The sequence below is a fragment of the Lucilia sericata genome, unplaced genomic scaffold (assembly GCF_015586225.1).
Source record: "Lucilia sericata isolate MDLA Ls3-8-SP2 unplaced genomic scaffold, ASM1558622v1 Contig000448F_arrow, whole genome shotgun sequence".
Classification (NCBI taxonomy): domain Eukaryota; kingdom Metazoa; phylum Arthropoda; class Insecta; order Diptera; family Calliphoridae; genus Lucilia; species Lucilia sericata.
The window spans coordinates 75,213-100,348 of NW_023994463.1; the positions used below are offsets into that span (position 1 = coordinate 75,213).

Consider the following 25,136-nt stretch of genomic DNA (forward strand, 5'->3'; position numbering starts at 1 on the left):
CCCTATAGAGGCCTAGTTGTATATCTTCGGAAATTTCTACTTACTAGGTTGTTTTGAATATCAAACGAATATTTTATTTTAAGACATTTCGGATAGACAGTCCGTTTGTAAATTTTGAACTCCAGACATTTTTGTTCTGACCCTAGAATATCTCCATCATTATATCAGGTTTTCGAAATATCGAGTCCTGAAGTTTGAAAACCCCTGTTTTGGAGGTTATGTCTGCTTAAAGCCAAATCTATCTATGGATTATAAAATATATTTCCTTCTTCGAGATATCTTAACATGCTTTCAGGGTTTCAAGTTTTTCTTTTGGTCCGTGTAATTATAAATATTTAAAATCAGCCGAGACAAACTGTCGAAGGAATTGGGGTATAATGAGGATCATGTCGTTAATTTACGCCTAGATTAAAAGCGATATAGGCAAGTTATGCACTATTTGGAAGACCTGTTGATCTATTACGACCTCAATTGTGCTACGACTATTCAATGGATACTTGACGGCATTAGTTACTTAATTATTTGTCCATTACATTACAATACAATTACAAATTATATTCTAAGCTTATTTACCCGTTGTATTATAGCAGATCAAAGTCTCTGATGGGAATCGAACCCACAACTACCAGACTATTAGGCTAGCACGCTACCAAATAGCCTACCGGGGCAGTTATTATTTCGACATCTTCTTGAGGTGTTTTAAAGTTTAAAAGTGCTAACGGTCAAATAGGAGTGACAATAGAACCCTACATTGAATGATTTATTGTGTATATCCAATAGATTTCATTGTCTTGAACCGTGTATAGTCCTTGCTATCTATTACGCGAATAACTACTGTTTGGGTTTCAACCAATTGTTTCCCGAAGGGATCACACTAATTACCTGAACAGAAACAGGTCTAAGGTCGACTAATTCCCATGGCACCAGATGGTAAGTTGCTCAGATTAGAAGTCAATGGCTCCTTTAGTTGTCATTTTTGGATCTATCGGTTGATCGACAAGTTGACAACAGCTTTGAAAGAGTATAATTTGTCGTTCCGGAGTGAATATATAAGTCGAGGGAACAACAATTACTACTCTAGTTGCAGGTTCTGGTTGATTCAAAGTAATAGTAGCACATTTATACCCCGGGAATCTTGGCTTGGAGGTTAATGATAATACAAAGTAATTCATTTCATAGTCAATTATAATTACTTGTAATGTGTAATTGAGCAATAAACAATTACAAGTACTTGTAAAGAATAGTTGTAGCACAATTGAGGCGGCATTAGTTATTATTTCATCGTCTCGAACCGTATATTCCTTGATGTCTTTTACTCGAATAAATCTTATTTTGATTTTAACCAATTGCTCTCCGAAGGGACCACACCAATAATCTGAACAGGTCTAAGGTCGACTGATTCCCATGGCACCAGATGTGAAGTTGCTCAGATTAGAAGTCAATGGCTCCTACAGTTATCATCGTTAGTTTTATCGGTTGATAACCTTTGAAGGAGTATAGTTCATCGTTCCGGAGAGATTATACAATTGTCGAGGGATCAACAATTACTCCTCCAGTTAAAGTTTCTGGTTGATCCAAAGTAATAGTAGTACATTTGTACCCCAGAAATCAGGCTTGGAGGTTAATGATGATATAAAGTAATTCATTTCATGGTCAATTCCAATTACTTGTAATGTGTAATTCAGCAATAAAGAATTAGAAGTACTTGTAATTGAAGATATACAACTGTCGAGGGATCAACAATTACTCCTCCAGTTGAAGGTTCTGGTTGATCCAAACTAATAGTAGCACATTTATACCCCAGGAATCGGACTTTAAGGTTAATTGATTAATTCATTCCATGGTCAATTACAATTACTTGTAATTGAGCAGTAACCAATTACAAGTACTTGTAATGTATAATTGAGCAATAAACAGTTACAAGTACTTGTAATTGTAACTAAAGATCAACCAAGTAAACTACATGCCCCTGAAGCTCTCGAGACATATGGGAAATTTCCTGAGACGTTTTATTTTGAAAATTTGTTAAATATAAACACACTGTGCAGACATTTTTAATTAATTAAAATTTTTATGAAATTTCTATGCAATGGAGAAATTAACTTAAATAAAATTTTAATATTAAAAAAAAGTTAAAATATATTTTAATATTTTCACGTATAATACTGAGAAAGAAAGTAAACATATTTAAATGAAATATTAAAAAAAATCTTAATAATTACTTAAATTTAATATTTAATTAATAAAAAAGCTAGTGTAAAATTTAAAACATAAATAACTTTATCGACAATTGAAGTAAAATTATACATATGACAAACATTTCAAAATAAATTTTGTATGTGATTCAAAAAAAAAAGACAAATGTTTGGTATTTTTCAACGTCTTCTGCAAAAATTATGAGTGGAATAATTAATTGTGTTTTAAGTGTGTGTGTGTGTGTGAGTGGTTAATAGTGCAGGGTTTGACTGCCCTGGCATACTAACCAACTATCACTTTTTTGGACTCTAGGTTTTTTGTTTTTGGATTTCCACTAACACGCATATGGAGAAGAAAAAAACAACATAAAAAATAACTAATGTGACGTATTTTGTTAAATAATTTAAATTTAAATTGTTTTCAGTTGAGTGTTAATAGCAAGTTGGTTAAAACAATAAAAACATTAAACACAATATAAAATCATAACAGTTGCCAAAATCAATTTAAACCTTAAACAACTGTGAGTAAAAACACACAAAATATTTAAGCAAAATTAACAAAATACAAAAATTAAATAAATTTATTTTCTTTAAAGGATTAAAAGAAACACACAACACACATCTAAAACAATATGTTCGCGAGTGTAGCTAAAAAATCCACCTTTGGCTTGTTGGCCCTTGTCTGTCTTATTAATTCATGCACAGCTCAGTTGACATATCACACTGATGCCAATACAAATTCGTTCTCGTTAAAAACTCCCGGTTTACAACAGAGTTTTACACGTTTCTACGGTGGTAGTGCCCCACAACAGCAACAGCCCCAGCAAGCAGCCCAACCTGTCCAGGTAAGTTGTTGACAAAAAAGTGAAAAAAACAAATTCGACATTTCAACAAGTTGTTTACACCAAAAAAAGAGCATTTTGTAGAAAATTCGTATGAAAAAAGGACTTTAACGAATGTGTCCGTGAAATGTTGTTGCAAATAGTTGTTGTTTGTTTGTTAGAAGCAATAAGGAAACACATTTCCGTTCAGTTTTTAGTGAGACCTTTTAAATTTTTGTATTTTTTTTTTTTGAGTGATTCCAGCGGTTAAAGGATATTGTCAAATTTATACTAAAATTACAATCTCTCAAAAATACAAAATTTTTTAAAAGACAATTCTCAAAAAATGGGAACATTATTTGAAATTTGTTGTAGATTTGCTGCAAATTAAACCAAGTTTAAACTTGATGTAATAATATAAAGTCGTGTAAAGAATGAAATTAAAGTCGTTAACTAAATTTAACTTTAGTTTTCTCAACTTTACGCACTTCAAAATTTAAGAAAGATTTATTACTTAAAACAACTACTCATTCTTAAAATACACTGAAAATAATACATGCCTAATAAATACGAAAAATGTCGTACGTTGTACGAATGCTCCGTTGTTACGCACCATGAAATTGTTTCATTATATATACGAAATTGTCCGAAATATTTTCGTAACAAGTAAAATAATTTTAGAGATATTAAATTACATAAATTTCGAAATATAAATTTAATATAAATATTATGAAATTTATTTTCTGAAAATTAGAAAACGGTTTGATTAAATAATATTTCGTAATAAACACGAAATTTTCGTAAATATAACGAAAAAAGTAGTTACGATTTTTTTTTCGTAAAGTTAAACATGGTTGATATTCAGTGTAATTAAACATCAAGCTCGATTAAGCAAATCGATAGCAAAAATTCTTCAACTGATATAGAATCTTATTTTAATATGATTTTTTACTTATTTCAATCCTATTTCTTACTGAATTCAAGAAAACATTCATTCGCATTATACACATAATTCTCATTTAGTTAAGATTATTTATGCAATAAATAGGAATCAATTCAATCTTTGACATTTCTTAATCAATATTAGTTTTATCTCAGATCAAGTATGCATTTGAGGTTAAATCAAACTGAAAATTCTTAAACAAATACGTTGTCAGATCACTTTGACCCAGGGATGGCAAATGGAATTTTCAATTTATACAAAACAGCATTTGAAAGTGTACTTTTTTTCAATCCGATTGTACCAAATCTATATTTTTGCAAATTTATATTAATATAAAACAAAAGCTTTTCACGCCGACTTCTTCAATTACTAAACTAATAAATATTTGCATGTATCAATAAGCAAGTTCATTAGTCAATGTACTAGTGCATTGGCTAGGCAATAGGCTATTCTATTGAATAGATGGGATACTATAGACTAGTCTAGACAATAAACGTCTAGTTAAAAGTACTTTAAAACTTTAGATTAGTCATTAGACAAGTCAATAAATAAGACCATTTAGTCAATAGACTGGTTCTTAGTCTAGTTAATAGACAGTCTCTCTATGAACTAGAGGATAGAGTAATCTATAAACTAGTCTGTAGATTAAACATTAGATTAGTGTCTAGTCTATAGAACAGTCCATATTCTAGTCCAAATACTAATTCATACAAAAGATAAGCGATCCGATAAAAAAAATAATCCTAAAAAGAACTCTCTCTGTTAAATGTTCTGTGGTTATAATCTCTTCCAGGATTCTTTTCAATATCCTTTCGACGTTTAGTAAAACTTTGACCCAAGTCTTTGAAATTTGTGTTGAAAATACAATTTTTAAATTGTACAAAATGGGTCGAATTGTATCAAAAAAAAAGTACAATTGTACCAATTTTTCCAACCCTTCTTTGACACAAAAAAGTAGAGTAGGAAGAGCGTTCAAATTGATTTCACTCTCGCTTTATTGTGAATATATATTTTTTTCTCCTGAGTTTAAATGATAAAGCGGAAAATACATTTCTTTCAAGAAAAGAGTACAAATGAATTCTTCGGGACTTTTATAATATTGTACATATATGTATTCAATAAAAGAAACAAAACCGGTTTTGCCGCACACATTCTTTGTATGTGAGTTTTACTCAAATTCTATTCATTTTTAAATCTCTTACGAGAGAAATTAAAAAATCAAAATACATAGATATCGCTCATGAAGTGAACATAAAATATTAAGAGTTGAAATAAAAATACTTCTCGTGAGTTTAAAAATAATTCTCGTGAAAATGAGTTGTATAACGAGAGAAATAAATAAAATTATATTCACGAGTGCAAAAATTACTTATTCTGCAAAAAAGGTTTAAATTTGGTTTTTTTACATAACGGATCCGTACTTGAATCAAGCTATTAGAGGTGAAGGTGATTTAAGTTTATACCAAACAAATTTGAGAAATCAAGTCGGCTTTTCAAATCATCTCTTCAAGTAATGATGCATTTTATTAGGATCAATATGCTTTTTATATAACTAAATGTGAAAATTTTTTTCTTTTCAATTCAAATAAACCGTTTTATTTCTAAATAAATTCCATAAATATTAAACAATAAATCATTGCTTTTGCAAATACATATTCATTAAATCATTGTTAAATTGTTCAAAACTATCAGAATTTTTAAATTTTGACAAATTATTCAAATTCAAAGATCGCTTTGTTAAAACTTTTGTTTCTTGGGATTCAGAGGAAGACGAAGACGATGAAGAATAATCAGAATAAGAATAATCTTCATCATACAAATTCTCTTCCTCTTCCTCGTGCTCCTCCTCAATACCATTAATATCCTGCTCCACTGATCTTTTGCGTCTTTCATCCGACTCGGAAGAGGATGATGAATCGTCAGTACTGCGTTTTGATTTCATAGCATCACCAAAACCTATTTCCATGCCAGTTTTAACCTTAGCACCAAATAATTCAAATTCTTTATTATCCTTGGCGGCGGCGCCATTGTCTATGGTGTCCTTGATCTGACCAGCAGCCATAAGAGCAGCAGTTTGTAAATCCTTAGGAAATTTTCTTTTTATAGATTTAATTTTTATTTATTTTTTTTTTTTTTAACACTAACCTGTGGCTTGCCTAGCACTTTTTCATTTAGTATTAAAAAAATGCTTAACAAAACTAATAAATTTATTAATTTCAGCATTTTATTATTTTTAACGAAAATCGTTATTTCAAATTTTTGTTTGCCTTTATACGGTGGCCTTTTGCTTGGGTTTTTAACTAGTTTTTATTTAATTTAAAGAATTTTATATAAAATTTAACTGCATGTCGTTGTTTATTTTGTTTGCGTATTAATAATACTTGTTTTGTTTTCTATTTTTTTATATAAATCATATTAATTTATTTTAATTTTTAAATAATACATTTAAAGATTTTAATCATTCATTTTTCATATTGCATGTAATAGTTTGATTAAATTGTATTTCCTGTTTAATTTAAGGCTATTCACAGTTAAACATTTGGAAGTTTTATTATATATATATATTTTTTTTTTTGCATTGAAACTCTTTAGCTTATGATCATCCATTTACAAAAAAATTGTATTGCATACTTTTTCTATTTGCAAGCTTTAATAATTTGTGGTATACTTTAAGGCGCTTTATATTATTGTTATTTATTTTAGTTTGTTTATTGAATGCTTTATTACTAAACTATCAAATTAATACATTTAAAATTTTAAAATTTTTCAAATAATATACAGTTTTATTTAATTATGTATTAGCTTTCAAGTGGGCGTTTTTATAATTATATAAAATACTGTATCTTTTGGCTGATAACTTAATTATAGTTAAAAAAAATTAATAATGGTGCATGCAATTTGTAGAGCAAAATAATTAGTTCTTTCTTACCCACAACTCAGTGTTTCATTTCACCACTTTCATTTCATTTCACACTTAACCTGTTAAAATTCATATGGAATTAAATTTTTTCTATAATTCAATATGAAGAGAAATTCTAATTGTTATATTCCAAACTATTGAAAACCATATTTAGGTTAAATAGATCAAAGCAAGATCATTTGCCGTTCTAATAATATTTCTAAACATTAAGATCAAGACTAACTAGAATCCATGTTAATGGAATTTAGATCCTTTAAGGTTCAAGAACATTTTAATTGGTATATATATATATATATATATATATATATAATTATTTCGCCACACAAATCAAAGAAGTTAAAAGGTAGTTTATAAAACTAATTAACATACTGATAATAATCCATGATTAACTTTACTGCATTTTTCGTAATATTTACGAAAATTTCGTGTATAAAACGAAATAATATTTAATCAAACCCTTTTCTAATACTACGAAAGTACGAAAACCTTTTGTAACATTTTTTTTCGTATATTTAAAAAAAATTGTTTTATTTTATAAAAATAATTTCGTTAAGAATATGTAACATTTAACGAAACTACGTAACATTTCGTTCATTGTACGATACATATTTCATTATTCTCAATTTTAGAAATTAAAAAAAAAAATTTAAAACGATTTTATTACTTAAAACAATTACTTATTCTTGAAATAATTACACATGGGGATTGATTAAACAAATCGAAAGTAAAAGTTTCTTTAACTGAATATGAAAATCTATTATAAAGCGAGTTATACTTGAATCGTTTTTCGATCTCATTTTTAACTTAATTTAATCTCATTTTTTACTTAATTCAAAAATACTTTCATTTGCATGCTGAAATATAAACCCTCCTATACCACTTTAGTGGGGGAGGATATTATGCGTTTGTGCTGATGTTTATGACACCCAACAGTATTGGTCCTACATCCACCATAAATATATACCAATCGCCTCAGTATCACTTTTTTAGTCGATTTTATCTATGTTCGTTCGTCCGTCCGTCCATCCGTCTGTCTGTGTGTCCATGTGAACCTTTTGTGAACGCTACAGGTCGCAATTTTCAAGATAATTTGATGAAATTTAGCACATACTTTTGTTTAAGTTGAGTTCTAAATTCTATTTTCTAAATTTAAGTACGAATCGAGCTCAAATCAAGCTGATTTTGGGATTTATCGGTCCTACACCCACCTTAAAGAATATTAGTCGCCTCAGTATCAGTTTTTGAGTCGATTTTATCTATATCCGTCTGTTTGTCCATCCATCCGTCTGTCTGTGTGTCCATGTGAACCTTTTGCAAACGCTACAGGTCGCAATTTTTGAGATAATTTTATAATTTTTGGCCCAAAAAAGACTTAAATTAGGGATTTCTCGCTTAACAAATACGTACTTGAATCAAGAATTCAAAAACTGCTTGAAGTATAAAGTCATGTCTTCATAGTTTAGATATGAAAAGTTTCAGTATGCTCAGAGAAGGATTATTTGATTATTTTAAGTTAAAAATACTAATCAACTAAGCCTTAGCTAAATGTAAAACTAGCTTCCATGTTTCCTCCAAGTGATTCAATTTGTTTAAAGGTTATCTTTTACATATTTCCAAAAATAATTACACCTGACATTTGATATCAATCCTACTTACATTAATCATTATAACCACAAAATCTTACAACATTTTCCCAATTATTTTAACATATCTCTAAAATTTGTTTAATTATCACTTTAATAAACAATCAAAAATACATTACAATTTATTTTCATAAACTTCATTATCATCTATATGTTTAGCATGATATTGCTCTGACATAGCAACATGTAATTGTTGTAGTTCTTCGGGTGTCAAATCATCGACAATAGTTTCAGTAAATGAGGCACGCAATTTCTCCATACAATGTCGTATCGAATCAGTTAATGATTGCCACATATTTTTAAAACTTTCTGCTATTTGTTTGGCTGTTTCGGAAATTTGATCTCCTAAAGAAGGAGATTGGGAGTTACCATTTCCTATAGGTAGAACATCATAATTATCATCATCATAATAATAATCATCATTTGCTTCATCTTCAGCAGCGATATTTTCATAGTAGTTTTTGTGGGGACTTACAAAGTCTTCTCCTGGTTGTTGCTGCCGCTGCTCGTGGTGTTCATTAGCAAAAGTATCACGTTTATGACGTAATTGTATCAAAGATGAAGAACTTTGTAAAAGTTTTAGAGTTTTCTTGGATGTTGTTGGGGGGGAGGATATTATTTATTTTGTTATTACACGTTTCAATGGTTGAAATTAATGTTGATAAATGAAAGAAAAGAGAAAAATTAATATATATAATATAGAAAGTATAAAAAAGAAGGGTTAGAAATTGATAATAATATTAATTAATACACCATTTCCAACAAGGAGGAAAGCATTAAGGAATCATGGTTAAAATTTGGTTAAACTAGAATTTTGATATATATGTATCTATGAGGAAACTTGCGGGAATGGAATGGTACCATAAAATACAGAGAAATGGGAACTTGAAGAGTAAAAATATAATAAAGATATTTGGATACCGCTATGTTATTCTTGACACGATAAAGAAGAGAGGGCCTATGCAGAGGATAAAACCGGTAGAAAAGTACAATCCGTTATCAATAATGATCTTACCACGTTTTTTAACATTTAGACAACGGATGTGTTTAAATTTAAATAACACACAGTAATTATTTTGACAACCACCGTTGTAATTTTGGCAACGCATTGTTGTCATTACAACAACGCATTGTTGTCATTTCAATTACGCTTTGTATCACTTCGGCAATGCATCGTTGATGTTTCGACAACGAATCGTTGTCATGTCGATAACGCAACGTTCTGTTTGTTGTTTTGATAACAAATTATTAAATTTTTGTTGATTTATATGTTATTGAAAATTTATGAACTCTTTGGTGTCAATTTCGTACCAGGCGTGTATAATTTTAAAACATGCTCAACTTTACAAAGAATTTTTAACAACTTTTTTCGTAATATTTACGAAACTTTTGTGCAATTTCGTATATATTACGAAACAATTTCGTAGTGCGAAAAAAACGATTATTCGTGCAATGTATGATATTTGTCGTATATATTATGAATGGAATAATTTCAATGTAGATATTTGGAATTGAAAATAAAGCCTCAATTAAGGAACCTTTAAACAATCGAGAAATAAGATCCTTTAGCTTAAAATTCATAATCGATCCCTTTAAAGAGACAATTGTCTTTCTAGTAAAATGTTAGAACTAAAACTGATCCCCAAGAACTAGTAAGGTAACTAGTTAGTTTTTTCTCTTCTAAGACCAAAACGGTTTTGGTCTTGCTCACATATAAAAGTTTCCAAACCAATTTTTCCATTAATTTCAAATATCTAACTTTACAATTCTATTTGCTAAAGGAAACAGTGGCAATACCTTCAAAAATATTTACCTTCGAACGTTGAACTAACAATTTCGCCTCCACATTATTAACAAGACATTGTAATACAACCGTCATTAGTAAAAGTATTGTTAAAAGATACTTTCCTTTAACATTCCAGAAACCTTCACCTCTTCTGCACACTTTCTTGCCATTCCATAGAGAACGTTTCATTTCACCTGGATTAATAAATTTATGAAACATTTTCATTTAATTGCCATTTAAAATTCCTTGATTTTTATAACTTTTTGTTTTGTTTTCTTTTCTACAGCGTAATTAATTTATTTGTTTAATTTAATAAAGGTATAAATAACTTTTCTTCTTTTTTTATTCCTTTTTGATTTAAACTTTTATTTGTATTTTACAGCAATTATTTGCTATTTTTTCTCCTTTCTAATTTCATTTAATGATAGCAATGATGTTTTATAGAAGACTCGATTAGAGGATTTTGTTTTTGGGTCTTTTTATGTTTTCTTGGCTATATAATAGATAAATAGCCGTTTTTTGAGTTTAATGTCAGGTTTTAATTGTTAACTGTTGTAAAATGTTTTGAATTATTTTAGCATTTACAGTTTTTACAAATGTTATTACAAATATAATTACAGTTAGCTGGAAAAACCAGCAGTTTTTAAAGAGGTTGTAGAACAATTTTTCATTCATTGTATTCCAAATTGTTTTCAAGTTTCCTTCAGTTACTTTTGTTACTTCTAGTTACTTCTCTCATCCTTGGTAATGCAGCATGTAGGTAGTTATACTTATTTCCCCATAAATTGCCACATCAGTGATCATTTAGCTAACATTTAGTATTGTTTAGCATAGAACTAATGAAATAACTAGTGAAGAGTAATGCCAAAGCAGATAATTAAGTTAATTTCATACAAATTTCTGTTAACTAATAAATTTACCTCTGAGAACCAGATTCCATGAACTGCAGGTATTAAAAACAGTTTCAAATTACAACAATCTGTTTGCAAGAGGATGACAATGATTACGGCCATTGTATCCAGAACGGAAATGCTTATTACTGTTATCACAATTTGTGTATCTTTGTATCTGTTTCAATACAATTTTTTTTGCTTGTTATACAAAGTTGTTGTTTTATTTACATTTGTTTAGCTGTAAAATTTTTATACATACATTTCCGTTGGTTCAGATTATTTCATTTTATTTACCAATGATTTTGAATAAAAGGGTTAAGGTTTTTGAACGAAATAAAATGTTAAAATTTTGAAGCATTCTTAAAACTATGAACGCCAAATTTCTGAGTAAATACCGCCTATTGTTTACTTAGTTCACAGTGTTGCCAAATTTCACCATTTTTAAACAGCTCTGTCCCAGTAAATCTAAGTTGATCTTTTTATTACCAAACTAAAAGATATTAAAGCCTCTAAAGTCAAGGAAATTCATTAAAACCTAATTCCTTACCTAATTGCCAAATTTCATGTCTTTTAAAATTTTCTTAATTCTTTATTCGAAATAATAAAACACTCTTTTCATTTTACAGGTTTTTGAAAATTACATTTAAAAATTCCCATAATTCTTAAAATTTTATTAAACATAAAATAACATACTGATAAAACAGTTACCATATACCTATTTATATAAAATACATCTAAATCTTTAAGAAATTACAACTTATACTCTTTTTACCGCCTAAATTATATGCCTTGTCATTCGTATTTTAACCCATAATTTGATCCTTAATAGTCATTGTCACATTTAATACCGAGTGCTTAAGACTTTCAGCAACATTGCGTAATTTCTCACCGAAATCTTGAGAGTGTTGAGCGAAAAGATTGCCAATGTTGTGATTTAAATCATCCAATTCAGATTGTCGCTTGCGTCGCATTAAATCTTGATCATTTGTCTTCATTAGATTCGAATTCCGAGCACCAAGTTCATCTTTAATATTTTGGGTGGCTTTTCCAACAGTTTGCTTAACTTTTTCATCAATATTGGCATTTTGTGCCTGACGCTTGCGTCGTTTGAAAGCTAGATTCATGTTATTTGGAGACATTGTATTTGGATTTCCACCAAGAATTTGATCTTTAATAGTATGTGTAACATTTATTACCGAATTTTTAAGACTCTCAGCAACATTGCGGAATTTGTCACCAATTTCTGTAGCTTTTTGCATAAAATCATTTTGAGCTTGTCGCTTGCTTCGTTCCAAGGCTTGATCATTCGTACTCATAAGATTCGAATTGCCACCACCAAGTCTATCTTTCATTTTTTGTCTCACCTTTCCCACAGTTTCCTTAACTTTCCCAGCAACATTTTGTATTTTGTCTTTAATACCTTGTTTAAAATCCATGCTGCCACTACCCATGCTCTGATCATCAAATTGGGTTTGACGCTTACGTCGCTTGAAAGCCTGATTCATGTTATTAGGAGGCATATTATTGGAATTTCCACCAAGAATTTGATCTTTAATAGTATGTGTTGCATTCATTACGGAATTTTTAACACTCTCAGCAACATTGCGGAATTTGTCGCCAATCTCTGTAGCTTTTTGCATGAAATCATTTTGGGCTTGTCGCTTGAGTCTTGCCAATGCTTGATCATTCGTATTCATAAAATTCGAATTGCCACCACCAAGTCTATCTTTAATTTTTTGTCTCACCTTTCCTACAGTTTCCTTAACTTTCCCAGCAACATTTTGTATTCTGTCTTTAATACCTTGTTTAAAATCCATGTTGCCACTACCCATGCTCTGATCATCGAATTGGGTTTGTCGCTTGCGTCGTTTGAAAGCCTGATTCATGTTATTTGGAGGCATGTTATTTGAATTTCCACCAAGAATTTGATCTTTAATAGTATGTGTTACATTCATTACGGAATTTTTAACACTCTCAGCAACATTGCGGAATTTGTCGCCAATTTCTGTAGCTTTTTGCATAAAATCATTTTGAGCTTGTCGCTTGCTTCGTTCCAAGGCTTGATCATTCGTACTCATAAGATTCGAATTGCCACCACCAAGTCTATCTTTAATTTTTTGTCTCACCTTTCCCACAGTTTCCTTAACTTTTCCAGCAACATTTTGTATTCTGTCTTTAATACCTTGTTTAAAATCCATGTTGCCACTACCCATGTTTTGATCATCGTATTGGGTTTGTCGCTTGCGTCGTTTGAAGGCCTGATTCATGTTATTTGGAGGCATGTTATTTGAATTTCCACCAAGAATTTGATCTTTAATAGTATGTGTAACATTTATTATCGAATTTTTAACACTCTCAGCAACATTGCGGAATTTGTCGCCAATTTCTGTAGCTTTTTGCATGAAATCATTTTGTGCTTGTCGCTTGCGTCTTGCCAATGCTTGATCATTCGTATTCATAAGATTCGAATTGCCACCACCAAGTCTTTCTTTAATTTTCTGTTTCACCTTTCCTACAGTTTCCTTAACTTTTCCAGCAACATTTTGTATTTTTTCCTTAATACCTTGTTTAAAATCCATGTTGCCACTACCTATATTTTGATCATCGAATTGTGTTTGACGCTTGCGTCGTTTGAAAGCCTGATTCATGTTATTTGGAGGCATGTTATTTGAATTTCCACCAAGAATTTGATCTTTAATAGTATGTGTAACATTCATTACGGAATTTTTAACACTCTCAGCAACATTGCGAAATTTGTCGCCAATTTCTGTAGCTTTTTGCATAAAATCATTTTGAGCTTGTCGCTTGCGTCTTGTCAGTGTTTGATCATTCGTACTCATAAGATTCGAATTGCCACCCCCAAGTCTATCCTTAATTTTTTGTCTCACCTTTCCCACAGTTTCCTTAACTTTTCCAGCAACATTTTGTATTTTTTCCTTAATACCTTGTTTAAAATCCATGCTACCAGTACCCATGCTCTGATCATCGAATTGTGTTTGACGCTTGCGTCGTTTGAAAGCCTGATTCATGTTATTTGGAGGCATGTTATTTGAATTTCCACCAAGAATTTGATCTTTAATAGTATGTGTAACATTCATTACGGAATTTTTAACACTCTCAGCAACATTGCGAAATTTGTCGCCAATTTCTGTAGCTTTTTGCATGAAATCATTTTGTGCTTGTCGCTTGCGTCTTGCTAATGCTTGATCATCAGTATTCATAAGATTTGAATTGCCACCACCAAGTCTTTCTTTAATTTTCTGTCTCACCTTTCCTACAGTTTCCCTAACTTTTCCAGCAACATTTTGTATTTTTTCCTTAATACCTTGTTTAAAATCCATGCTACCACTACCCATGGTTTGATCACCGAATTGTGTTTGACGCTTGCGTCGTTTGAAAGCCTGATTCATGTTATTTGGAGGCATATTTGAATTCCCTCCAAGAATTTGATCTTTAATAGTATGTGTAACATTCATTACCGAATTTTTAACACTCTCAGCAACATTACGGAATTTGTCGCCAATTTCTGTAGCCTTTTGCATAAAATCATTTTGTGCTTGTCGCTTGCGTCTTGCCAATATTTGATCATTAGTATTCAAAAGATTCGAATTGCGATTACCAAGTTTATCTTTAATTCTTTGTGTTACCTTTCCTATAGTTTCCTTAACTTTTCCAGCAGCATTTTGTATTCTGTCTTTAATACCTTGTTTAAAATCCATGTTGCCACTACCCATGTTCTGATCATCGAATTGGGTTTGTCGCTTGCGTCGTTTGAAAGCCTGATTCATGTTATTTGGAGGCATATTTGAATTCCCTCCAAGAATTTGATCTTTAATAGTATGTGTAACATTCATTACCGAATTTTTAACACTCTCAGCAACATTACGGAGTTTATCACCAATTTCTGTAGCTTTTTGCATGAAATCATTTTGGGCTTGTCGCTTGCTTCGTTCCAAGGCTTGATCATTCGTATTCATAAGATTCGAATTGCGACTACCAAGTTTATCTTTAATTCTCTGTGTTACCTTTCCTACAGTTTCCTTAACTTTCCCAGCAACATTTTGTATTCTGTCTTTAATACCTTGTTTAAAATCCATGCTGCCACTACCCATGCTCTGATCATCGAATTGGGTTTGACGCTTGCGTCGTGTGAAGTCGTGGTTCATATTATCTAGATTCATCGTATCTGCATTCATATTATTGGAATTCATATTATCGGGACTTATACTATCTGGATTCATATTGTTTCCATTCATATTATTCGGATTATTTGGATTCATAGAATTGGTATTCATATTATCTGAATTCATATTATTCGGATTCATATCATCGGGATTCATTTTGTTTGCATTCAAACTATTCGGATTCATATTATTGGGATTCATGTTATTGGGATTCCTGTTATTTGAATTTCCACCAAATATTTGTTCTTTAATAGTCTGTGTTACATTTCTTACCGAATGCTTAACATTCTGAGCAACATTGCGTATTTTTTCGCCAATTTCTTTAGCACGTTGTTTGAAATCCTTTTTGCCATTGCCCATATTTTGGTTAGGGTCATCATATTGTGCTTGACGTTTACTACGTGTCAAAATTTCATTAGCTTCGTCCTTTACCAAGTAGGTGTTTCTACGTCGACCGTTACTTCTGCGGCTAGTTCTTCGTCCTGTGTTGGAATTTCTTCTGGTATTACTCTTGCGTCGGCGGGCATTAGCACGTCGACGAAGTTCCGGTATGTCCAGTATATCACCATCTAAACCAATGCCTCCAAAATCTATTCCACCAGCATCTCCTGCACCTCCTCCACCAAGACCTCCTAGACCTCCTCCTCCAAGACCGCCACCTCCAAGGCCTCCTCCGGCACTACCACCACTACCTCCACCACCTCCAGCAGCAACATCACCACCTCCTCCACCTCCATATCCACCTCCACCATAACCACCTCCTCCATAACCACCTCCCCCATATCCACTTCCTCCTCCTCCGCCACCACCACGACAAGGCGAACGTTTATCTCTATTCAAATATTTCTCATCCAATAAAGCTTCGTTGTCCAATAGTCCATTATGTTTTTGCTCCAAATTAACCAAACTTCTTTTTCTACGCCGCCTATCCTCTTCTGAGGAATCTTGTTCCTCTCTAAAAGCTGCTCCCGTTCCAATTTTAGTTGAGGAATTTACTTTGGCAAAGGGTAATTCAAAACCTTGTTGATCATTTATCATACCAGCATTACCCGCCATTTCAGCCACATTGCTCGCCAATTCCAAACCCTTGGTGGCAATATTTTCAAAAATATTGGTTTCCTTTTATCAAGAAAAATTTATTTAAAAAAAAGTTTAATAAAATCTTTAGCAATATTCCACTTTATACTCACCTCAGGTTCAGCATTAACATTTTGGGTCACTATTACTGCCAGCAATATTATAGCTGATGACCCTATTAAAGGGTGCAGTTTAAATAGGCGTAGCAACATTTTGTGACATGTAAATTTACAAAAAAATTTTTTAAATTTTATTTTTATTAGAATTTTATTTTATTGCACGTTTTGTTTTTGCATTGCTTGATAGCAGCTTTACACATTTAGTGGTTTTCTCTACTAACACTGCGGCGAAATATATTTGTTCAACAATTTTTATTAATTTATTTATATTTTATAATTTTTTCTTCTTTTACGTTTATGAATTAAAATTTTTTCGATTTTATGAATTAAGTTTCGCATGCAGTTGTGCATTTTATTGTGATATGCTGATAGTTTTGTTTGAAATTTTAAACTGATTTATATCAAATGCATTGAAATTTGTTTTATAAACAGTTGTAAAAAAGCGTATGTTTAAAAGCTGCAATTTTCAATTGTTGGTAGTTTTAATTGAAATAGAAAATATTTAATGTTTGGCTTAATTTTGTGATAAAAATTCACGATCAGTAAAACCCATTATAGGTCAGTAAAACTCGAACTCTATCTTTAATTTTATCCTAAGTACTTCTTGATGTAAACCTGATGCGTCACAAATATCGAAAAAACTATAGTTTGCCAAGAATGAAATTCAGTTATTCTTTGATTTTGTTCCATTTACAACTTATGTCATACATATTCTTAACTAAATGAGAATTATATAGTTTTTCATAAAACGATAGGGTACTTTTTGTACCCTTTACCTTCGTAAGAAGAGTATATATAAGTTCCGCTTGTAATTTCTACTATATAATTTTCTGACCCTATAAAGTGTATATGTATATTCTGGATCCTTATAGATAGCGATGTCGATTAAGCCGTGTTTGTCAGTCCGTCTGTCTGTCTGTCTGTCTGTCTGTCTGTCCGTATGTCTGTCTGTCTGTCTGTTTGTCTGTTTGTCTGTTTGTCTGTCTGTCTGTCTGTCTGTCTGTCTGTCTATCTCTGTGTGTATGTTGAAATCAATTTTCTGAAGACCTCATATATCTTTGGGATCTCAGTCTTCAATAATTCTATCTGACATGCTTTCGAGAAGTTTCCTATTTAAAATCAGCAAAATCGGTTTTTAAATAACGGAGATATGCGCGAAAATCTCAGACAAACAAGTTTATAGTATAAAATGTAAAATTTTTTGTCATATCGGAACAAATTTAATGAAAATTTTTAAGAAATCATGTTAACAATTCCCCTAAGTCCATTGTCAGCAATGTTTTGGTTGAAGTTTTTTCTGGACTACTCTTGAAATACTATAACATTGCTATGCATTGTTTAGACAGTTAAAAAACTGAACTAATTCCGAAAGCACTAGACAATAATAATGCTCTATAATATTATGAAGCACTGAATCCTGAACAAAACTTGCGTCACTGCTCAGTCATTTATCTAACACACCAGTAAAAGCTAAACAATACTAAACCACTTATAAGTAATCTAAAAGGTATATGGTACTCTTTACAAAGTAAAAGCGATATAATTTATATATAGTTTCTTAATAACAAATCTGTAACAAAACCTATTGCATACAATTAGTGGCAAAACTCTTAATTAAATCAATTACTCAACTTTAATTAAAGTTTTAATCAAAGAAAACCTCCTAAAAACTTCTTTAATGCTTGTTGTGTTAGGACAAAGTTTTAATTATTGCAATTAATTATTTAAATGAATCTGCAGTTTAAAAGCCATTTGTGTTAATTTAAAGACAAAAAAGTTTAAAATACCAAATATTGCCATAGACTTAAAAAGTAGGGTAAATTTGAAGTGCATTAATTAAAGTTTAAATTTTAATAACTTTTATTATTAATTTGCATGTTGACAACAAGCATTTAGCATGTTTTATGGTAAAGTTATCTTTAATTATTTCATTTTTCAAGTTATAATTAAAATTTAACAAATTGTTTTATTATAACTTACTACAAAAGCAGAAGCGGCGAAAAATGGGTGAAATTTGCATGAATTTCGCCATCTAATTTTCATGAAAATGAGAGATAATGTTCCTTAAACTTTAAACTTTACTATAATAAAGATCAACCAGCTTTAACCACCTTTAAAATAAATAAAAAAAAAGAATTTATTAATTGAAATTATTTATTCCTAGAAATCATAATCACTTTTAAATTATGTTTTTATTTTTCCAAGGAATTTAAATAAAAAAATATATAAATTTTAATTAAAATAAGAACAAATTCTCGATAATAATAAAAATTAAACGTGAAAAAGCTATAAATCAACGCTATGAACAATATGAAAACATTAAATATGCCAACGATAACAGATAAAACCGCGCACAAGTGTTGTCATGCGGTGGTGAGCAGCAACTTTAAAAAAAATGCAATTTTCAACATGTTTAATGCTCTTTTTTTGTTAAATAAAAACAAAGTGAAACCAATTTTTTTAATTAAATTATTTCCTTACTTGCAGTATGCCTCCGCTGTTCCACAATACCAACAATATCAGCCACAACAGCAACAACCATTTGCTGGAGCTCAATATGCCCAACCTTTGCAACAGGCCCAATATAATCCTGCCGCTGCTGCTGCTCCCCAAGTAGCTGCTTATCAACCAGCTGCCGCTACTCCCTATGCCCAAACTTTGCAACAATATCAACGTCAACAACAACAGCAACAACAACCTCAAGTACAAGCTCAAGCTGCTCAACAGCAATATGCTGAACAATTGAGAGCCTACTATGCCCAGCAACAACAACAACAGCAGCAACAACAGCAATTGTATGCCCAACAACAGCAACAACAACTTTTGAAACAACTCTACTCCAGCCAACCTACAGCCGCCTCTGTACAAGCCACCCCTGCCACCGTGGCTCAGCCCCAACAGGCCAATCAATACTTCACCGCCGAACAATATGCCAGCTACTTGACCAGCCAACAACAACAACAAGCCCTCAATGAACAACAATACTACTCAGCCCCCACCCAAGCTACTCACACTCAAGCCTATACCACCACTGCTACACCTGCCACTTCCTCCACCACTGCTCCTCGCAATGGTTTGCAATACTCTGCCGCCGATCAAGTGTCGCATGTCAAATTCCAAAGTGGCAATTTGGCCTATAACTTTTAATTTCTAGCTTAAACGCTTCCGTGTGAGCCTTAACAAAAAGGTTGCGGTTGATTAGCATCGTTGAGTGCCGCCTTTTTTGTGTTCTTAGTGTGTTTTGTTTTCTTTTATTTTTCAAAATTTGTTCCCTTTTTTTTTTTTTTTGTAAAATTATTTAATTATTTATCTTGATTTACCTAGTTTTAGTTGCAAAATTTTTAAATGTTCTCAATTGGAAATTAATTGTTTTCAAAATAAACAACAATTTGTTTAAAAACAAATTAATTTAAAAGTGTTTTTTTTAATAAAGGGGTAGAAGAAAGTGATAAATCATAAATATTTTGGAATTTTATAAACAAATTAAAATTACACATTTTTATATTTGCTTCGAGTTACGGGGTATTTAAATTATTAAGTACATTTTAAATAAAATTTGATTGATCTGAAAATGTGTTAAAGGGTGATACAAAATTTGTGCAAAATTTAAATTTTTTTAAGAACATGTTATCGCTTTATAGCAGTTAAATGCCGAAAATAGCTAAAATTTTTGATCACTCCAATGTTCTATCAACAATAGAGAAATGTGATCTCATATATTTTTCATCCGTAAACTATATTTCTATGATAAATTTAAAATAACTGCAGATTTTGTGGTGGTTTTCCAATTAAAAAATAGTGAAATATTGAAAAATTAAAAATTTGAAGTCATATGGGATATGCATTGTTCACCCAATTTTTCCAAATATTCAAATTTTTTAATTTCAATATACACATTTTTGCATTCACATGGGAATTGCCACGCCCCTTATTGTTTATCAACTAAACATTAAGGGATGTCAAAGTTGTTCATGCAAAATTTGAGGATTCTATAAATGTTCTACATTTACAGATTGTAGTTTATTCTCACGAAGGGTAGTAGAAGTCCAAGTGCATACCGTGAACACCTGCCGTGTTGGCTTTAATCCATGGTGGTACCTTTTCAACCACAGGGTGAGCTGATTAGACGACTTACAACCGCCCCTTTGTGTTTCTTACATGCCGTTAGCAATAATTGTTCATGGTTCTGCCGTTTCATATACAAGCACTTTGCTCAAGTATTCGAGCTATCTAATCTCTGACCATTTTGCTGCCGGTTGCTTAACTTCCGAGCAGTGATGCCAAGTGTAGGGATTTTTCCCTTTTTGTAGGGATTTTTTTCAAAAATTTCACGTGTAGGGAAAAAGGGAAAGATTTCTTACTATTGTCAAATTGTAGGGATTTTTCAATTTCATAGTTTTTAACAACTAAAAATATACTCTTTCATGTATTAAACTTTTAAATTAAAAATGAAATCAGTTTTAAGTGTATCGTTAGTAAAAATTCCGCTTGTAATTTCTACAATATATGTACCTACATATCGCTACAAGACTGGCATAATCCAAAATTCGGCTTTCTTGAACTAAGGTCTTCAAAACATGCGACATACTAAAATCTTTCATATAGATTTATCAAATTTCAAATATGTCTATTATTTTCGATGTGAAATCGATTTTTTGTAAACGTAAAAACTAAAACCCACGTTTTTGTGAATATTAGACAACTAAAAATTTAATTTCAATTTAGATGAGAAACATATTAACCTCAACTATCTGAATCTGGATTTTTAAAACCCCTTGATTTGTTTAAAAGTTATTAAAAAAATAGTTAAATGTCATTAAATATTCATATCCATTTTTCTTGAAACGACTTTTTGGATTATGCCAATCCTGTAGGGCGATATATTCTGACTCCTTATAGATAGAGTAGTCGGGGGCTTAATGCAGTAACTCAGGATTGAAAAAATGAATTTAATGAAAATTTCTGAAAATTTATAAAAGTAAACCGCAAAAAGTAAACGCAAAAGTAAACCTTATTTAAAATAATTATTTTATGAAAATTTTTTTGTTGGAGGCACATAAAATAAATTTTTATCACGATTCGATATACTGCCATAAATCTTTCAATTGTTTTTTTTTAATCTTAACTGAAGAGTCAGGGTTGGAAGATTTGTATGATGTAAAATTGAAAGAAAAAAAATTTAAATTCTAGAAATTTCATTCCTAAAAATTAAAAAAAAATACATACATATATGTATATTATAAAACGGAGCTAATATTTTAGTTTTTGATGTTATTTTTGTATTTTTTTAAGATAAACTTTGAAAAAAATGGAAAAAAGTAGTGTAGGGAAAAATGTAGGGAAAATAAAAAGTGGGTGTAGGGAAAAAAGGGATTTTTTCTCATAAGCGTAGGGATTTCTGAAAAAAATCTCCTGGCATCACTGCTTCCGAGATACAAAAACCTCATTTCCTTTTACATCCAGGCAGATGGAGCGATACACCAATCCATCAAATAAGCCAAAGACGTTTACTTACTTACAGAGAACACACTGTAATAAATCTGCTATGAACAGAGTAAACCATCAACATAATCCGACAAGGAAGGAAAATTCAATGGTATCACTTACATAAGATATACTTCATCCATCACCGTTCAACCCAGCATACTTCTCATTCATTCGACACACTCATAGAGAACAATATACAAGAGGATAAGGTCCGCCTAAACCTATATTCATTTCGTATCATATCCACTTAACAGCAACTCATTTCCAACGCTTAGTCCCACAGCCACTACTCTGTGGGGTATCTGTTGTCTCGCAACAGCACCGACTTATCCCGAATTATAGACTGGCACTTCCTCCAACACCTATCAGTCTTTTAATCGACAAAGTCCGAAACTCTGCCCTGCGGGCTATCGGTTCCCGTGATACCAGATTATGTGTGGCAAATGGGATGTCAACAGCACCTAGAGACGTAACCGGTGGACGGAAGTACGAATTCATCAAATAAGCCGAGACTTTGTTCCTACTCACAGAGGACAGACACACTGTGGTAAATCTGGCATGAACAGAGTTTGCTTTCAACATATCTGGACATGCACACTTCTCATTTATCCGACACGCTCATAAGATAACAACATACGACAGACTCACTCTAGGTATACGGACGGATAAGTTCCATATACTACCCTACATTCATCCAGTATCATTTAACACCAACTCATACTCCCTTTAACACCAACTCCGGTTATCGTTTAACCGTTAGATATTCTGCCGGTTAAAATAATTTTTGTATGAAAACTGTCAATTTAACCTTACGATAAAATATAACTAGACATCGAGATAATGGGGGTTAGTCCCACAGTCACTCCTCTGTGGGGTATCTGTTGTCATTCGGCAACAGCACCAAATTATAGACTTTACCGTGCATCAGTTTTTTAACCGATATTCTCTTTCCCGGTATAAGATAAAGTCCGTTTCTCTGCACAGCGGGCTACCGGTTTCCGTAGTACTAGATTATATGGTTCTTTGGTTCAACTTCATATCAAATCAATAAAAGGAATAACCAAGGATTCATTTGATCATTATTAGTTTATAGTCCCTGCTGTCTAAAGGTACTGGGATTGCAATAACTCAGGGGGCGTGAGAAGGGTATATATAAGTTTGTCATTCCGTTTGTAATTTATTAAATATAATTTTCCTAACCTATAAATAATATTGACAGTCATTATAGATAGCGGAGCCATGTCCGTCCGTCTGTCTGTGTATATGTTGAAATCAGTTGTCAGATGATCCGAGATATGCTTTCGGGACGAACTCTATTTAAAATCTGCAAATCTTCTATATTTAAAATATGAGCAAAAATCCGACCCAAATTCTAAAAATTTCGTTAAAAATTGAGATCGAGATGAGCGACAGCACACAGTGGTATAGGAAAAAAAAGAGGGAAATAATTCGATAACTTCTAAACGGTTAATCCGATTTTGATGAAATTTGGTATGCACAAAGAGGAGGTGTTGTCGAGTTTAGGTTTTGAATTTGGACCTTATAGGCCAACCAGGGGCCCGGCGGGGGGTCCTCAAATTAGGATACCTCGGCTATGTTAATTTCGTATATAGAATCTCCTCATCGAGCACTATAAAAAATATAATGTCGTCGTAGCAGTAAATTATCTCTTATAGTTTAGGAGATATTCGCATTTGAAAATTAAAATTTTAAAATTTTTACCGTCCTTACTTTAGTTTTTTGATAATAGCGGGTCCAAATATTCCCGATTTTCGGTTAACTCTTAAATTTGTTACATATATGGATGAAAATAATAGTGCTAGGTAAATTTTCTAAAAGATGTTGAGTTTTCCCTAATTAATTTGTCACTTAAAAAACATTAGGTAGGCATATATCATATATATATCAATGGAAAGGTAGTTTTGTCTATTTTTCAAAACTGTATATAATTTTTGAAAATTAAATTCGCGGAATACTTTTTTAAAAAAAAATTAAAAAATGTTTTTTATTCAGTTTTGCGAAGATACAAATTTTTCAAATTGCAATAAAAATTTTATTTATGAATATTTTTTGATGAAATTTTACAGTTAGGTAGATTTTTTTACTCAAAATCCAAAATTAAATAAAAATTTCGAATTTTCTTATTAGAAATCCCGGAATTCCCAAAAAAGTTTTAAAAAATCCCAAAAATGGGATTTTTTGGTTTTTTGCCTATTATATCCATACCAGGGGCGGGGTTGTCGAAACCCGTTACAAAATGATTAAGAACATATTGGGTCATATAAAACAGGTCACTATAATTTGATATCGACTATGCGATTTGAGAATTTTTGCTCAAAATTGAATTTTCCATAAAAAATAGGGTTTTTTGGATGGACCTGGTCCCCTCGGTATTTTTATTTATTTATTTTTAGGTTTTGTTTCATTTATCGTATTTTATGTAAAGTCAGCTTTCCAAAAAGTATAAATTCTATGAACATCTTCTTAGAAACTTTTTAGATAACTTAAAAAGAAAAAGATACTTTTTTCCCAAAAAAATGACAAAAAATCGCCTTTTTTAATTTTTTAAATTAAAATGCCTATAACTTTGGACTCAGTCATGATTTTTACATAATTATTTCACTGCTTGATATATAAACTTGTTGTTAAGCGAATAAAAAAAAATGGCGAAAATCGGGAATATTAGGACCCGCTATTATCAAAAAACTGAAGTAAGGACGGTAAAAATTTTAAAATTTTAATTTTCAAATGCGAATATCTCCTAAACTATAAGAGATAATTTACTCAAATGAAGAAATAGGATCGTTTTAAAAATTTAACATAGCCGAGGTGTCCTAATTTGAGGACCCCCCGCCGGGCCCCTGGTTGGCCTATAAGGTCCAAATTCAAAACCTAAACTCGACAACACCTCCTCTTTGTGCATACCAAATTTCATTAAAATCGGATTAACCGTTTAGAAGTTACCGAATTATTTCCCTCTTTTTTTTTTCCTATACCACTGTGCAGCATCATATGCTAAATTTTGTTATTGAACTTAGTTTGCTTGTTTATAATAACTAGACCAAAAC

General features: G+C 31.3%; 4 protein-coding genes across 4 annotated transcripts; 1 reads left to right on the forward strand and 3 right to left on the reverse strand.

Annotated features, from left to right (window-relative positions):
* Positions 1–5,539: 5,539 nt before the first annotated feature.
* LOC119604986 (nuclear localization sequence-binding protein-like) lies at positions 5,540–6,267 on the reverse strand. The gene is made up of 2 exons (XM_037957924.1): positions 6,105–6,267; positions 5,540–6,042 (listed from the first exon to the last, which is right to left on the reverse strand). Exons 1-2 carry the CDS (start codon positions 6,180–6,182, stop codon positions 5,593–5,595), a joined length of 528 nt encoding a protein of 175 aa, XP_037813852.1. The 5' UTR covers positions 6,183–6,267; the 3' UTR covers positions 5,540–5,592.
* Positions 6,268–8,576: 2,309 nt separating this feature from the next.
* LOC119604985 lies at positions 8,577–10,850 on the reverse strand. The gene is made up of 2 exons (XM_037957923.1): positions 10,336–10,850; positions 8,577–9,111 (listed from the first exon to the last, which is right to left on the reverse strand). Exons 1-2 carry the CDS (start codon positions 10,531–10,533, stop codon positions 8,638–8,640), a joined length of 672 nt encoding a protein of 223 aa, XP_037813851.1. The 5' UTR covers positions 10,534–10,850; the 3' UTR covers positions 8,577–8,637.
* Positions 10,851–11,791: 941 nt separating this feature from the next.
* LOC119604987 (AP2/ERF domain-containing protein PFD0985w-like) lies at positions 11,792–16,840 on the reverse strand. The gene is made up of 2 exons (XM_037957925.1): positions 16,576–16,840; positions 11,792–16,504 (listed from the first exon to the last, which is right to left on the reverse strand). The coding sequence occupies exons 1-2, from the start codon at positions 16,672–16,674 to the stop codon at positions 12,005–12,007; spliced, it is 4,599 nt and encodes a 1,532-aa protein (XP_037813853.1). The 5' UTR covers positions 16,675–16,840; the 3' UTR covers positions 11,792–12,004.
* Positions 16,841–18,739: 1,899 nt separating this feature from the next.
* LOC119604984 (mediator of RNA polymerase II transcription subunit 15) lies at positions 18,740–19,917 on the forward strand. Its single transcript, XM_037957922.1, has 2 exons — positions 18,740–18,954; positions 19,069–19,917. The coding sequence occupies exons 1-2, from the start codon at positions 18,883–18,885 to the stop codon at positions 19,726–19,728; spliced, it is 732 nt and encodes a 243-aa protein (XP_037813850.1). The 5' UTR covers positions 18,740–18,882; the 3' UTR covers positions 19,729–19,917.
* Positions 19,918–25,136: the final 5,219 nt, after the last annotated feature.

What these genes read in the sequence shown, in the direction of transcription:
- LOC119604987 (XM_037957925.1), bottom strand. Translation starts at nt 16,674, where the DNA reads ATGTTGCTACGCCTATTTAAACTGCACCCTTTAATAGGGTCATCAGCT. An exon ending in ATGTTAATGCTGAACCTGAG is followed by an intron (nt 16,505 to 16,575) that starts GTGAGTATAAAG and finishes TCTTGATAAAAG; the next exon opens with GAAACCAATATTTTTGAAAA.
- LOC119604985 (XM_037957923.1), bottom strand. Translation starts at nt 10,533, where the DNA reads ATGAAAATGTTTCATAAATTTATTAATCCAGGTGAAATGAAACGTTCT. An exon ending in TGTTAGTTCAACGTTCGAAG is followed by an intron (nt 9,112 to 10,335) that starts GTAAATATTTTT and finishes ACAACATCCAAG; the next exon opens with AAAACTCTAAAACTTTTACA.
- LOC119604986 (XM_037957924.1), bottom strand. Translation starts at nt 6,182, where the DNA reads ATGCTGAAATTAATAAATTTATTAGTTTTGTTAAGCATTTTTTTAATA. An exon ending in AAGTGCTAGGCAAGCCACAG is followed by an intron (nt 6,043 to 6,104) that starts GTTAGTGTTAAA and finishes AAATTTCCTAAG; the next exon opens with GATTTACAAACTGCTGCTCT.
- LOC119604984 (XM_037957922.1), top strand. Translation starts at nt 18,883, where the DNA reads ATGAACAATATGAAAACATTAAATATGCCAACGATAACAGATAAAACC. An exon ending in ACAAGTGTTGTCATGCGGTG is followed by an intron (nt 18,955 to 19,068) that starts GTGAGCAGCAAC and finishes CCTTACTTGCAG; the next exon opens with TATGCCTCCGCTGTTCCACA.